This window comes from Myotis myotis, unplaced genomic scaffold (assembly GCF_014108235.1).
Source record: "Myotis myotis isolate mMyoMyo1 unplaced genomic scaffold, mMyoMyo1.p scaffold_m19_p_1, whole genome shotgun sequence".
NCBI lineage: Eukaryota > Metazoa > Chordata > Mammalia > Chiroptera > Vespertilionidae > Myotis > Myotis myotis.
Genome location: NW_023416313.1, coordinates 140,030,309 through 140,044,378, shown reverse-complemented (window position 1 = coordinate 140,044,378; position 14,070 = coordinate 140,030,309). Strand labels below are relative to the sequence as shown.

Here is a 14,070-nt window from a genome sequence, read left to right as displayed (position 1 = left end):
TTTACTTTCATTTTTCCCAGTTCTATAATAGCATGTTCATAAGTCAAGAGCAAAAACCTTTATGAGTTTCAAAGTATTTTCTATAACATATATTCTCCTGCCTATTCCTGTGACAACTTCTTATAGTCTTAGTTGATCTGTAGAATAGACACAAATTTACTAAAAAGGTAATCTTTAAATGGTTACCTAAATATTCATATATTTTGTCATTTGTCTATTGAACATTTAGGAAAGACTTAAAGAGTGGGTTAAGATTTCAAAATGTGCTGACAGGAGGAGCATACTTCATAATATAAATTGTAGTAGGTTTGTAATGTTGTAACATATAATCTGCATTATTTACATTGCCTGGCATGGTGCTGAATGACTTTATATAAAACACGTGTATACACACATTTCAATGACCTTCCCATGGATTTGGAGTGGTTCTATGAATGCTGAGTACCATGACGAGTCAGCTCTTCTACTTAAGGCTCCATTTGCTGCCTTTTAAATGTCAGCATTTGGGAAGCCATAATTTGTGATGGTATGGTGGAGAGAGTCAGCTGGATGGTGAATCCCAGCATTTCCCCTATTACACTACCTAATGGTAATATATCATCAGCCAAGACACATCCTTCCAGACCTCAAGTCTGCAAATTGGAGATTCTCACTGTATATGTCCTGAGGTCTCATCAAGCTCACAAGTTTCAATGCTAAAAGATTAACCTATATATAAAAGCCTAAGTGACCGTTATGACCAAACGACCGGAACAACTGGTCAACCAGTTGCTGTGACGCGCACTGACCACAAGGGGGCAGGCATTCAATGCAGAAGCTGCCCCCTCGTGGTCAGTGCGCTCCCATAGCCAACCTCCCATGGCCGGCCAATCACCCGCGGCCCCTGCCCCCGGCTGACCAGATAACCTCCTGGGGCCCCTACCCCAGGCTGGCCAGCACCCTAATAAGCTTCGAGGGACCCCACCCATGCACGAATTCGTGCATCAGGCCTATAGTATATAATAAAAGTAATCCTATCTGATAAGAGACAGGGAGTTGAGATAACAGGTCTGGCCTACTTTTCAATAGTTCGCTTAGCTTACTTGTCTGCTAGCATCAGGAAGATTATATTGTACTTTTATTTTATTTTTTTATTATTTTGGATTACTTTGTCTTCCCCATCTTTTCCTTTTCAGTTTCCTCTTATTATGTGGTATGTTGTGTCTATACCAGCTATTACAGGTAAAAATAATTTACAAATGTCTTCCAAACCATTTGTAGGAAGATCTCCAGCAAAGAATAAACCATGGCCCCATGAGGAGTGGCCACATAGTTTTCATATAATATATTAGAGGCCCGGTGCATGGATTTGTGCATTGGTGGGGGGTCCCTCTGCCTGGCCTCCGGGGATCGGCCGGAAACCAACAATCCTACATCCCCTGGGGAATGTAGTTGTGCCAAAACAGCAGGCAGCCAGGGAGGAGCCTGAGCCTGGGCCAGGCGCTGCACTTCGCTGCTCCTGCTCATCCTGGCCCCACTGTACCGACTGCCACCAACGCTCGGTAGGCTCGCTGCTGCTCTGCTGCAGTCTCTGCGCCCGTCCTAGGGCAATACTGGCGCACCCGTGACCGAGAAGCAGCCGTGGGCTCACACCCAGTCAGTCCCGATGCTGGTACCAGTCTGGATGGGAGAGGGGTGCACATGGGGAGTCTCCACGGAAGAGGCTCGCGCCACCGCAGTGGTGCTCGCCAACCATGAGCTCACTGTCTGGCACCTGTTGATCAGCTGAGCAGCGCTCTCACTGACCACCAGGAGGCAGTTCCTGCGTTGAGCATCTGCCCCCTGGTGGTCAGTGCATATCATAGCTACCAGATGACCAATCAGTCATCCGGTCCCTTAAGCTTTTGTATATATAGATATATCACTGTACTACCCTGAAGTGGAATATTTTCTCCTAATTTTCATTTGAAATTCCTTGATCGGAGATTTAGCAATTTTTAGGATAATCCTAACTCAAGTTGATTTGAATCAGTTTAGTTTAAATGTTGTTTCTGAAGTTCACATAGTGAAATTCCAAATGCGATATAAACTTTTGTAGTACTAATGGATATCTGGTGGCTCTTTTAGGAGATATTCCTTTACATCTTAATATAAGGGAAGCTTCAGATACAGGCCAGCCGATTGTATTCTCACAGCCTGAAAGTGATGAGGTAAGTGATCTTTTAAAAAAATGTATTTTCATTTCTCTTTAGAGGATATGTACTTTTTGTTATGTAGAAAGAAGGTTGGTAAGATCAAGTTTATCTATTTGCAATGCATATATTGAACAAAAATTGGTAACTTATCCACAGCATTTTAACTTACTATTTTGTGTGGTAGGCATATCAGTGCTGGCCTTGAATTATCAACTGACCAAGTTCACCTACAAAGAGTCATCACCAACCAGTTATCTCATGAAGAACATGCAAAGCAAGAGTTTGCAGAGTTCTTATCTTGCTGGCTATTAGTATCTAACTGCCCACGGCTATCTGAAGTTGAGCTGGTTGTTGGGAGAAGGAAACCTAATATAAAAAACATTGAGTTGGATATAGAGAAACTATAAACCATTAGAGATGGAGTTTTCATTGCATTTATTTGAACAGATATGATTGGGGAAGTGAGGTGGAAAAACTAGTAGTGTTTAATTACGGATACAGCTGATAAATTTTCAACTGAAGCTTGACAGTTTTAAGCCTAAAATATTTTTATTTTATTCTTTTTAAAAAATAGAAATAAAATCAATCATATATATCACTTTTTCCTAAGTAGCACTTGCTATTAAATTAGAAACTGATCCATCCTCTGGTACATCAGTTTTGCTACAGTTTTTGTGCTTATTTGCTGAATAGTCCCATTCTTCCAATAGTTTTTCTCATATATTTCTTTTTTAGCTAGCAAGTATAACCTTACAGTACTGTTATTTTGCTTTTGTTCTTTTTAAAAATTGTAGTTGACATACAGTATTATATTAATTTCAAGTGTACAGCATAGCAGCTCAACATCTCTATGCCATGTGAAGTGATTGCCATGTCAGTGCTAGGAACTGTCAGTCACCATGCAAAGTCATAGTATTATTGACTGTGTTCCCTATGCTATACGTTACATCCTGTGACTTATTTATTTTATAACTGGAAATTTGTACTTCCTAATCCCCTCCACCTTTTTGTTCATCTTTCCACTCCTCTCCCCTCTGATATTTATCACTTTGTTCTCTGCATCTCTGAGTCTGTTTCTGTTTTGTTTTGCTTCATCGATGTTTTTGACCTTCAGATTCCACATGTAAGTGAAATCATATGGTATTTGTCTTTCCCTGTCTGACTTATTTCACTCAGCTAATACACTCTAGGTCCATTCATGTTTTCATAAACGGCAAGATTTCATTCTTTTTATGGCTGAATAATAATATTCGTGTGTGTGTGTGTGTGTGTGTGTGAATTCCCAATAAAATGTATGCACACTTTGAATAATTTTTAATGCCAATGGGTTAAATCTAAAAAGAAAGAAACATCAAGTGAGCTATCAGAAAAAAAGTGTGTATGCAGTTTTTGAGAACACCCTGTATATAGCACATTTTCTTTATCCATTCATCAGTCAGTGGATACCTAGGTTACTTGCATTATTTTGGCTATTGTGAATAACACTGTAGTGAACATAAGGATATATATATATATTTTCAAATTAGTGTTTTTAATTTCTTGAGGTAAATGCGCAGAAGCGGAATTGCTGGTTTCTGATGGTAGTTCAATTTTAATATTTTGAGGAATCTTCATTCTGTTTTCCATAGTGCCTACACCAGTTTACAATCCCACCAGCAGTGCACGAGGGTTCCCTTTTCTCCACATCCTCACCAACACTTGTTACTTGTCTTTTTTATAATAGACTAGTAGCCCGGTGCACGAAATTCGTGCACATTGAAAGGGAATTAATTAGAGGAACATAATTTGGACTCACTATCTAATATCAATAATATGTGAGTGTGAGGCAGTCCGCATTTCTGAAATTCAATGACATGAATTTTAGCTATTACTTTGCCAAGTAAATGGAATTTACAGATATCATTTAAAAGAGCATTCAGCTTAATATTTAAAACTCTGGCTACCAAGTCAGGTCTGTTTTCAACTTTTGCCAGCATTGTAAATTGTTTGCAATATCTGCCCATTTGGGGTTGCATGTCATGGTTATGAGCTACATTGTATCAACAGTTGTTCTTTAGACATAGTCCCACCTCTCTACTGTCACAGTCTGAGATGCAGGTGAATGAGAGTCCTGGCTATCAGGCCGCTGAGAGCTGTCTGACCAAAGGCTGATTCTGGCTGATTCTGTGAGGGTGGGACTTCCTCCTCCCTACTGTCAGTTTCCACAGCTGTGATGAGGAAGTTGGTGTGACAGAGGGAGCTACGCCCTCCAAGCTGCCCTCTCTCTCGCTCAGCTCTATGTCCAGTGGTCTCTTGCTCTGCCAAGTCCTCCAAACCTCCCGCTCTCAGCGGGCAAGGTCCCAGGAGCCCATGGGCATGGTTAGGTGCAGGCGGCCTCACCTCCTGGGCCTGCGAAGGTCCTGGGAGCCCACGGTTGCTGCCGCTGTTGGCTCCTGGGGTGCCTGTCACCTGTGTATGCAAATTAACCGCCATCTTTGTCAAGTTAATTTGCATAGTCACTCTGAGTGGCTGGTGGGCGTGGCTTGAGCATAGCAGAGGGATGACTAATTTGCATGTTTCTCTTTTATTATATAGGATATTTTGACAGGAGGTGTGAAGTGATATCTCAGTGTGGTTTTGATACCTCCCTGATGTTAGTGATGCTGAACAATTTTTTATATGTCTATTAGCTATCTGTATGTCTTTCTTGGAGAAATGTCTATTAGGTCTTCTGCCTATTTTTAAATTGGATTGTTTATTTTTTTGATGTTGAGTTGTATGAGTCTTTATATATTTTGGATGTTAACCCCTTATCAGATATATCATTTGTAAATATCTCTAATTCGGAAGGTTTCATTTTGTTGATGGTTTCCTTCACTGTGAAAAAGCTTTTTTAGCTTGATGTAGTCCTATTTGTTTATTTTTGCTTTATTGCTCTTGCCTGAAGAGACATATCCAAAATATATTGGTAAGGCCTTTGTCAAAGAGTTTATTGCCTATGTTTTCTTCTAGGAGTTTTATATTTTCAGGTCTTACATTTAAGTCGTTAGCCCATCTGAGCTTATTTTTGTATATGGTATAAGAAAGTGGAAGAGTTTCTTTCTTTCTCTTTTTGCATGTATCTGTTTTTGAATCACCATTTATTGAAGTGGCCATCTTTTTTCCCATTGTATATGTTTGCCTCCTCTGTCATAGATTAATTGACCATATAAGTATAGGTTTATTTTTGGTCTCTGTATTCTGTTTTATTTATCTTCTAGAGGCCCAATGCATGAAATTTGTTCAGGAGTAGGCCTTCCTTCCCCCAGCTGCTGGCACTGGCTTCCCTCCAGCACCCAGGACCCTGGCTTCCCTCACAGAGGGAGGCCCTGCCCACCTGCCACAGCCCGCCAGTCAGTGGCCTTGGCCTCCTTCTGTGGGGCAATCATGGGGCGATGGCCGGCCCCCCGACCAATTGCATCGCACCCGCCTTGGCTGGCCTGGCACCAGTGGGTGTCATATCGTGGTCCTGGATGGTCGTCTGGATGGTTGCTCCGCTGTTCGGCCATTTGGTCAATTTGCATATTACGCTTTTATTATATAGGATGTGTCTGTTTTTGTGCTACTACCATACTATTTTGATTACTATAGCCTTATAGTATAGTTTGAAATCAGGGAGTGTAATATCTCCAACTTTGTTCTTTCTCAAGATTGCTTTGGCCATTTGGGGTCTTTTGTGGTTCTATACAAAGTACTGTTATTTTGTCCATCCATAACTGCTATCCCTTCATTCTACTTTGCTTCCTTTAATTTTGTGTGAACTGGGAAATAAAGGAGCCAAGTGTGGTTAGAGTTGTGAATAGGGTGAGAGGAGACTGGCAGTCAGGAGTGTAGGGTAAGTAAAGCGGATTTACCTGGTATTTGAATTGTCCCTTTCAGGGGCCCAGAGCTCCTTCCCTTTCTTGAGAGTCAACATCTATGGTCAGGTGATTGGGTTGCTGGGAATGTGCTGAATAAATACAGTGTAGCACTTATCACTGTTTTTCTTTTCTCCTTTAAGTAATGTTAAATTTCTTTTTCAGTCTTTTCTTAGAAATCTTTCATATAAGCAAAATTATAACCTTTTATTTCTTTCATAATTGAAGTCTGGCAATCCCAACTACCCTAGGTGTACTTTATGCAGTGAATAAAAAGTTGTATGAAAATTGAGGGTTTAAAAAACTACACACTTTTAAATGTCTCCCGAGAACTGACTATTTAAAGACATTCCATGGTGATTATGATGATTAACGTTAACTATTTACTAGTGTATTTCAACTGAGTTTAGATTTTTAAATATGTTTTCCACCTTTCCATTTTCTTTGAGATTTTCCAAAAGCAAGGAGCATTTCTAAGAAGTTAAATAAATGTAATATAATAGAGACTATATAACAACCATCAAAAGATAATATTTAAAACTCTGAACAACAGTGTTTGTGGAATATATATATATATAGTATATATATTTATAATCCTCACCTGAGGATATGTTTATTGATATTAGAGAGAGGAAGGGGGAGAGAGAAACAGTGAGTAAGAAACATCAATGTGAGAGAGAAACATCGATTGGCTGCTTCACATATGCACCCTCACGGGGGACCAAACCCAAAACCTGGGTATGTGCCCTGACCGAGAATCAAATCTGTGACCTTTCAATGTATTGGACCATGCTCCAGCCAACTGAATCTCATTTGCATAAATTTTAGAGTTATTATTTTACTATTGTTGGGTGACATTTATGGGAATGTGAACAGCCCGACATTTTGTAGTTAAAGTTAGATTTGATTTGGTAAGGTGCATTATAAGATATTCCTGGTAATGACTTTCAAATACAGTGGGGCCTTGACTTATGAGTTTAATTCATTCCATGACGGAGCTCGTAACTCAAATTACTCGTATATCAAATCATAAAGTGAACGAGTGAGACACGTGATGCTGGGCTTATGTTGTGGCGTTCACTGTGACGTTCGCTGCGTCAACGAGCGGTGGGGTATCTGAAGCTGGCTCATAACCCGAATTTTAGCTCGCAACTCAAAGCAAAAAATCGGCCGAGAGACGGCTCATATCTCGAAAAACTTGTTAGTCAGGACACTCGTAAGTCAAGGCCCCACTGTATAAGTGGAAACTTTATCATCTTATAATTTCTTAATACCTCATTGTCTTAATATGAAAATGACTATATAAGATAAATTAGAACTTTAAATCTTTAAAAACAAAAGATAAATAACCAAAGCTCTTTATAAAACTTCTTACACTTTGGTTGCCATCCATTTCCTTTTATTTTTTTAATATGTTTTATTGATTTTTGGAGAGAGAAGTAGAAATATCAATGAGAGAGAAACATCATCGATTGACTGCCTCCTGCCTGCCACCTACTGGGGATCGAACTGTGACTTCTTGTTTTATGGGTCGGCACTCAAACACTGCTCCTTTTACTTTTTTTTTTTTAATTCCTTAGTGTTTAAAGTATTACATATGTCTCCTTTTCCCCCCATTGACCTCTCCCTGGCCGCTCCCATGCCCCAGAACATGCCCTCACCCCTGTCCTGTCTGTGTCCATTGTTTATGCTTATATGCATGCATACAAGTCCTTTGGTTGATCTCTTACCCACCTTCCCTCCTTTTATTTATTAACTAGAGGCCTGGTGCACAAATTCATGCACAGGTGAAGTCTAGCTGTCCCACCCTTATGGGGGGCCCATCGGGTTGGACCAGCCAGGGGGAGGGGCCATGGGCGGTTGGCCAACCGGCCCTGCCCGCAATCAGGGTAGGGGGGCCAATTAGGGACCAGGCCAGCCAGGGGGAAGGGCTTTGGGAGGTTGCTGGGGGCCGATTGGGGCCCCAATTGGGCCCGTTGGCTGCTGCAGTGCATGTCATAGTGACTGGTCATTCTGGTCGTTCCAGTCGTTCTGCCGTTCCAGTCGCTTGGCTTTTATATATATAGACTAGAGGCCCGATGCACAAAGATTCGTGCAAGAATAGGCCTTCCTTCCCCTGACTGCCGGCACCGCCTTCGCTCCAGCCTGGAGCTGCCTTTCCACCTTCGCTCTGGCTCGGAGCCGCCTTTCCGCCTTTGCTTCGGCCTGGAGCCACCTTTCCGCCTTTGCCCTGGCCCGGAGCTGCTTTCCACCTTCACTCAGTCCCGGAGCCGCTTTCCACCTTTGCACGCTGCCCAGAGGCCCAGAGCGGCCTTGGCGGGGCAGAACTGCTGTGTACCCTCCCAGCTGCCACCATCTTTGTCATGTCAGTTTGTATATTCCCTCCTTATTGGCTGTGGGCGCCACCATCTTTGTCAAGAAGTGATGGTCAATTTGCATATTCCATCTTTATTAGATAGGATGACAGAGCAGATAAGTAAGATCCAGCTGTATTATCTCCTCTTCAGGGTGGTCCAAAGACCTTGAATAGGTGAGGATTAGTCTCTGTAAAGTTGAGTTGATGAGAAAGAGAGTATTAATAGTTTGATAAATCTAAATCATATTTTTTTTACATATGATGTGTATGTGTATGCTTTTTGCTTGTTATGGATTAAACAAAAGAAAGGGATTTATTTTACTTATTCCTTGGTCAAGAAAAGTGCCCAAAAGGACATATTAATATGAGTCCTTCAATGAAATTGTAAATTACTTGAGGACAGAATAGTAATAATAATGGCCACTATTATTTATTATCTGCTTCTTTTGTGCCAATACTTCACATACTTTTTTCTTACTTAGTACTCCCCAAATCCTTTGAGGTAGATACTATTGTTATAACCGTTTTATAGATGTGGAAAATTAGTCTAGTATGGTTAAGTCATTTGCCCAAGGTCTCAGAGCTAGTAAATAACAGAACTAAGATTTTAAACCATGCTTGTCTGACTTAGAGGCCCCAACTTTTCACCAGTGAGCTATTATATGTCCCCTTTATATCATTACATTCCACTGATTCTCTGAAACAATGCATTACACACACAGTAAAACCAAAAAAATTATTTGTTGAAATAATACTGCATTGGCTGAAAAAATTCAATCTTAACAGTTTTATAGAAATTGAAACTAAGTACTTTTAGTGGTTTCTCAGCAAATGACAATCAAACCATTACTTTAAGTGTCATATGTTGAAAGTTTAAGCTTGGAGATAGGCCATTAAAAAGCAAAAGTTAAATGTAGCAAATTTGATTATCCTGGAATCATTCAGTATTTTGTGCCACCTGATAGGTATGTCTGTAATTTAACGTAAGTATGAATAAAAGATTATAGAATGATGACCTTGTCTCAGCTTGCCTTAGTAAACTTTAAATTTTCATCTGAAAATATTACACTTAAATACCTAGAAAAGATACTAGGAGACTAAAAAGATATTCATAAAGATGCTTAGCTGAAAATCAGCATATTAGATTTAAGAGAAATATTTCTTTATTAAGTCTATGTTATTTTCATTTTTATTTATTATTTTTATTTTTTCCCAAAATATATTTTAATTGACTTTCAGAGAGAGGAAGGAAGAGGGAGAGGGAGAGAGAGAGGAGAGTGAGATAGAAACATCAATGATGAGAGAGAATCATTGATTGGCCACCTCTTACACGCCCCACACTGGGGATTGAGCCCAAAACCAGGTCATGTGCCCTGACTAGGGATCAAACTGTGACCTCCTGGCTCATGGGTTAACATTCAACCACTGAACAACACCGACTGGATTGTTATTTCCATTTTTAAATAAGAGCTATTGTTTTTGTTAACTATAGCAGTGACTAAAACCATTCTTAGACAAAGCATTACAATTATAATTGCTTGTATCTTGATTTACTGTTTCATATGTGATGTAGTAGAAGGAGCTGAGCTTTGGAGTCAGGTGGACCCAGATTTGAATGTTTCCCAGCCTACAGACTCTGTGATCACAACTTTCAGTGTTTCAATCCAAGTTAAGCCCATGATGCTTATTTTACATAAGCGGGATTACTTATGTGAAGTAGTTGGTGTAGTAGGCACTCAGTAAAAAAAAATTAAGTCCTTATTCATGCTTTGAGAGATACTCTTTTTTTAAAAATGGTCTCAAATGAAATTTTAACGTTTTCCTGGTAAAATAAAGCATAACTTAGATGCTAGGGTTCAAGCATAGTTTTTTTAAATAAAGATGTGTGAGACACACTTAAAGCATTACATTAGGTCTCAAACAGTTCTCGTACCGGGCAGGTCAGGAAGTTGGGCAGCTCATCTAAGACTGGCTGTAAAGTCTTCACCTTTCTGGGTTTTGGTTTTCTCGTCTATAAATTGGGGATAATAACAGAGTTTACCCCTTAGGGTAGCTGTAAGGATAAATGAAATAATACTGGGAAAATGTTAAGTACTTAAGTTTTAGCTGTTATTAATTGTAGTAGTTGGAGTAGCAGTAGCATATACTCAAATCTAAGTATATAAATGTATAAAGTAATAATTTTAGAAAGTCTTACTATTGTGTCCTACAGTTACTTTTATAGATAAAATGAAAGAATTAAGAAATAAAATTTACATTGCAATAGTTTAAAACCCTTAAAATACAAATGTCATGACCATTATTCAAACTGCACTGTGGGCACTGGGTTAGTTGGTGGCCCACTCGGTGGCCTGGGGGCTTCTCAGAGTGTTTCACTGGGGTGCGGAGATGAAGAGTATGGCAGTGATCCCATGGTCCCCAAAACTCACCAGGTGGAGGAGCCCCAGGTGCTTGTGCTGGTACTAGATGCCATTCTCAGAGAGAATAAAGAAATGGTTTCCGTAGACACACTGTAAGGTGGTAAGTAATAGTCCTCTTTAAACGACTAACAACTCTTATGCCACAGAATTGTTGGCAGAATCTACCTCAGGATATTAATTTGTCAGAAGAGGGAGGCATAATTTTTCTGCAGCTAGACTAGGTTGCTCGTTTGCTGACTCAGGAATTAGAGTTTGAAAAACAGTAATTGCTGGTACTAAATATTTTTTTTCAGAAAGTCACCTTCCAAGTAGTTGCCTCCAAATAATCTAAAATTATTTTCCCTGTCCTACCTACAATGTATCTCCTCTCTCCTGAATTTCTTCAGCTCAGCCTTTTTACTATTAAATTCAAAGGACAATGCTGGTAAACAGTTCCTGAGTCAGTTGATGTGTGCTGGGGAGAAGTATAGAATACACTTGTCTGTTCTTTTCCAGGCCAAAGCTTACCTGAGGATTGCTGAAGAAGTGGTCAGAAGATTGCCACCGCCCTAGCTGGCTTGGCTCAGTGGATAGAGCGTCAGCCTGCGAACTGAAGGGTCCCAGGTTCGATTCCGGCCAAGGCACATGCCTGGGTTGTGGGCTCGATCCCCAGTAGGGGGTGTGCAGGAGGCAGCCAATCAATGATTCTCTCTCATCATTGATGTTTCTATCTCTCGCTCCTTCTCCCTTCCTCTCTGAAATCAATAAAGAAATATATTAAAAAAAGAAGAAGAAGATTGCCACAACCTCTACAGTGACTCCCAGTTGTCCTGAAACTTACCTGCTGCATGACAAGGAGACCTTTGGGAATAGCAGTGTGATGGTAATGCCTACAGAAACAATAGCAATCACAGAAGCAATAGCAACCTTGTATTTCTAAGGAGATAATGTCGTATCTTCGGGTTTGATTTGCCAAACAATGACTCACAAATAAAGTTTTTGCATATCACTGCTAACTATTATATTTAGGAATTGTTTAGAAAGCTGATGTGAACCAACTGCACAGAAGTACATTTTATTTTATTGAGCTACCCCTTGAAGAGTTATGAGTTTATGTTACAAGTCCAATCTTCAGTTCAGGAGAGAACTTTGCTCTTTTTAAAGGATTTGCTAAATTTGTATAAGGACACAAGTGTGACATCCTCCATCAGACAATTTGGTATGGGTTTGAATCCTGCCTCTAATACTGTATTGAACACATTCTTAATGTAGATTAAACCTCTACTTCACCTGGACTTGACCTTACCCTAGACTTAATGAATCTGAATCTCCAGGAATGGGGCCTGGACATGTGGATTTTTAAAAATATTTATTTTATTGTTGCTAGTGTTACAGATGTCCCCAAATTTTCCCATCCCCCTCCTCCCAGCCCCTGAACATGTGTATTTTTAACAAGATTCTAATGATTTTGATGAATCATATGATGGCAATAATAGCAATAAGAGTTAACATGTATCAAGTGTTTTCTTCTGTCTTTATGTTAATCTTCCTTTCATATGAGGGTGGGTAATGTTGCTCTCTCCATTTTACAGATGAGGAAACTGAGGTATAGGAAAGTTAAGTGTCTTCCCAAGGGTTACTATTTTAGGAAAGCAAGGATCTGAGATTTATACTTGTGCACTTGGATTACTGGATCCATCCTTTTATACAAAAAGGGCATTTGTTTATTTCAAAAGAGGAATATAATATGCAGCATTTCCTCAAAATCACTTGACCATGAACCTCTCTATTCCCACACCCACCTTTTAGAAGGAGTTCATTTTATTGCAGTTCATTTTTCAAAGAATACACTTTGAAAAGCATGTATCTTGTCTAGTTGAGGCTTAGAGAGAGACGTCAGGGGCTTCCCAGGTTCAAGTAGTAAGATAGTTGTAAAGCTGCAAGTACTGATGAGTCATTAGTTAATCCTCGGTTTTGAGGAAGTAGTCTATGACGTTTGGCAAATGCCTTCTCGTCCTTTACTATGTAGTTAAGCAGCCGGAAAATTAGGCAAAGAGTTACGTGCCATTGTAACTCTTAGTGGATACATGCTACAACCTGGATAAATTCCAGAGAATTATACTGAACGAAAAAGCTAATCCCAAAGGTTATGTATCATATGATTCCATTTATATAATATCCTTGAAATGACAAAATTATAGAAATGGAGAACTAATTAGTGGTTTCCAGGGGTTACAGAAGTGGGGGGAGTTTGTGTGTGTCTATAAAAGGGCCACACAAGAAATCCTTGTGATGTGGGAAAAGCCCTGTTTTGCAAGATGTTATCATTTTGGAGGAAATGGGGTAGAGGGCACAGTGGAATCTATCAGCATTACTTTTTATAACCACACTAGAGGCCCAGTGCACGAATTTATCACAGGTGGGGTCTGGCTGGGCTGGCCCCAATCAGCCGAGCCTGTTGGGAGGAGGAGATGGCAGAAGGTTGGCCAGCTGCCCCGCCCCATCAGAGCCAGGCCAGCTGGGGGTAGGGGGCTGCAGGTGATTGGCTGGCGGGCTCCACCCCTGATTGGGTTGGGGGCCGATTGGGGGCAGGGCCAGCCATAGGGAGGGGCTGTGGGTGGTGTGCTGGCCAGCCCTACCCCTGATTGTGGTGGTGGGGGCCCATCTAAGGTGGGGCCAGCTGGGGGGAGGGGCTGCAGGAGGTTGGCCAGCAGATCCCATCCCCTATTTGGGTGGGAGGAATGATCAGGGGCAGGGCTAACCAGGGGGAGGACCTGCAGCCAGTCAGGGTGGTGGGGGCCCATTGGGGGTGGGGCTGGTCAGAGGGAGGGGCTGCAGGAGGTTGGCTGACTGGCCCTGCCCCCTATTGGGGTGGAGGGGCAATCAGGGGCAGGGCCTGCCAGGGGGTGGGGCTGCAGGAGATTGGCCAGCCGGCCCGCCCTCTATTGGTGTGGGAGGGACGATCAGGGGCAGGGTTGGCTGGGGAGAGGGGCCACAGGAGGTTGGCCAGCTCGCCCCACCCCTGGATTGGGCCGGTTTGCTGGCCGCAGTGGGCGTCATAGTGACTGGTTGTTGTGGTCGTTCTGGCATTCTGGTCGCTGGCTTTTTATATATATAGATGTGAATATAAAATTATTTCAAAATAAAAATAAAATTTTAATTATAAAAGCAAACATGTAGCTGCTGTGTCTGAACTGAACTGTCCTGGAACAAATTATCCATACTCCTATTTGTGATTAAAATCACGAATAGGAGTATTTGTGGAC

The 14,070-nt window shown here is 41.1% G+C and overlaps 1 protein-coding gene across 9 annotated transcripts in view; it reads left to right on the top strand.

Annotated features, from left to right (window-relative positions):
• Positions 1-13,276, top strand: part of NUBPL (nucleotide binding protein like) — a 245,569-nt gene extending 232,293 nt beyond the window's left edge. For 8 of the 9 annotated variants that reach the window (XM_036353572.1, XM_036353562.1, XM_036353579.1 and 5 more), the window contains 2 exons: positions 2,107-2,189; positions 11,321-13,276. In XM_036353572.1, coding sequence (XP_036209465.1) covers positions 2,107-2,189; positions 11,321-11,377 — 140 coding nt within the window. In that variant the 3' untranslated portion in view covers positions 11,378-13,276. The remainder of the gene's footprint in view (positions 1-2,106; positions 2,190-11,320) is intronic. The other variant, XR_004974816.1, reaches the window with a different exon arrangement.
• The last annotated feature ends 794 nt before the right edge of the window (positions 13,277-14,070 follow it).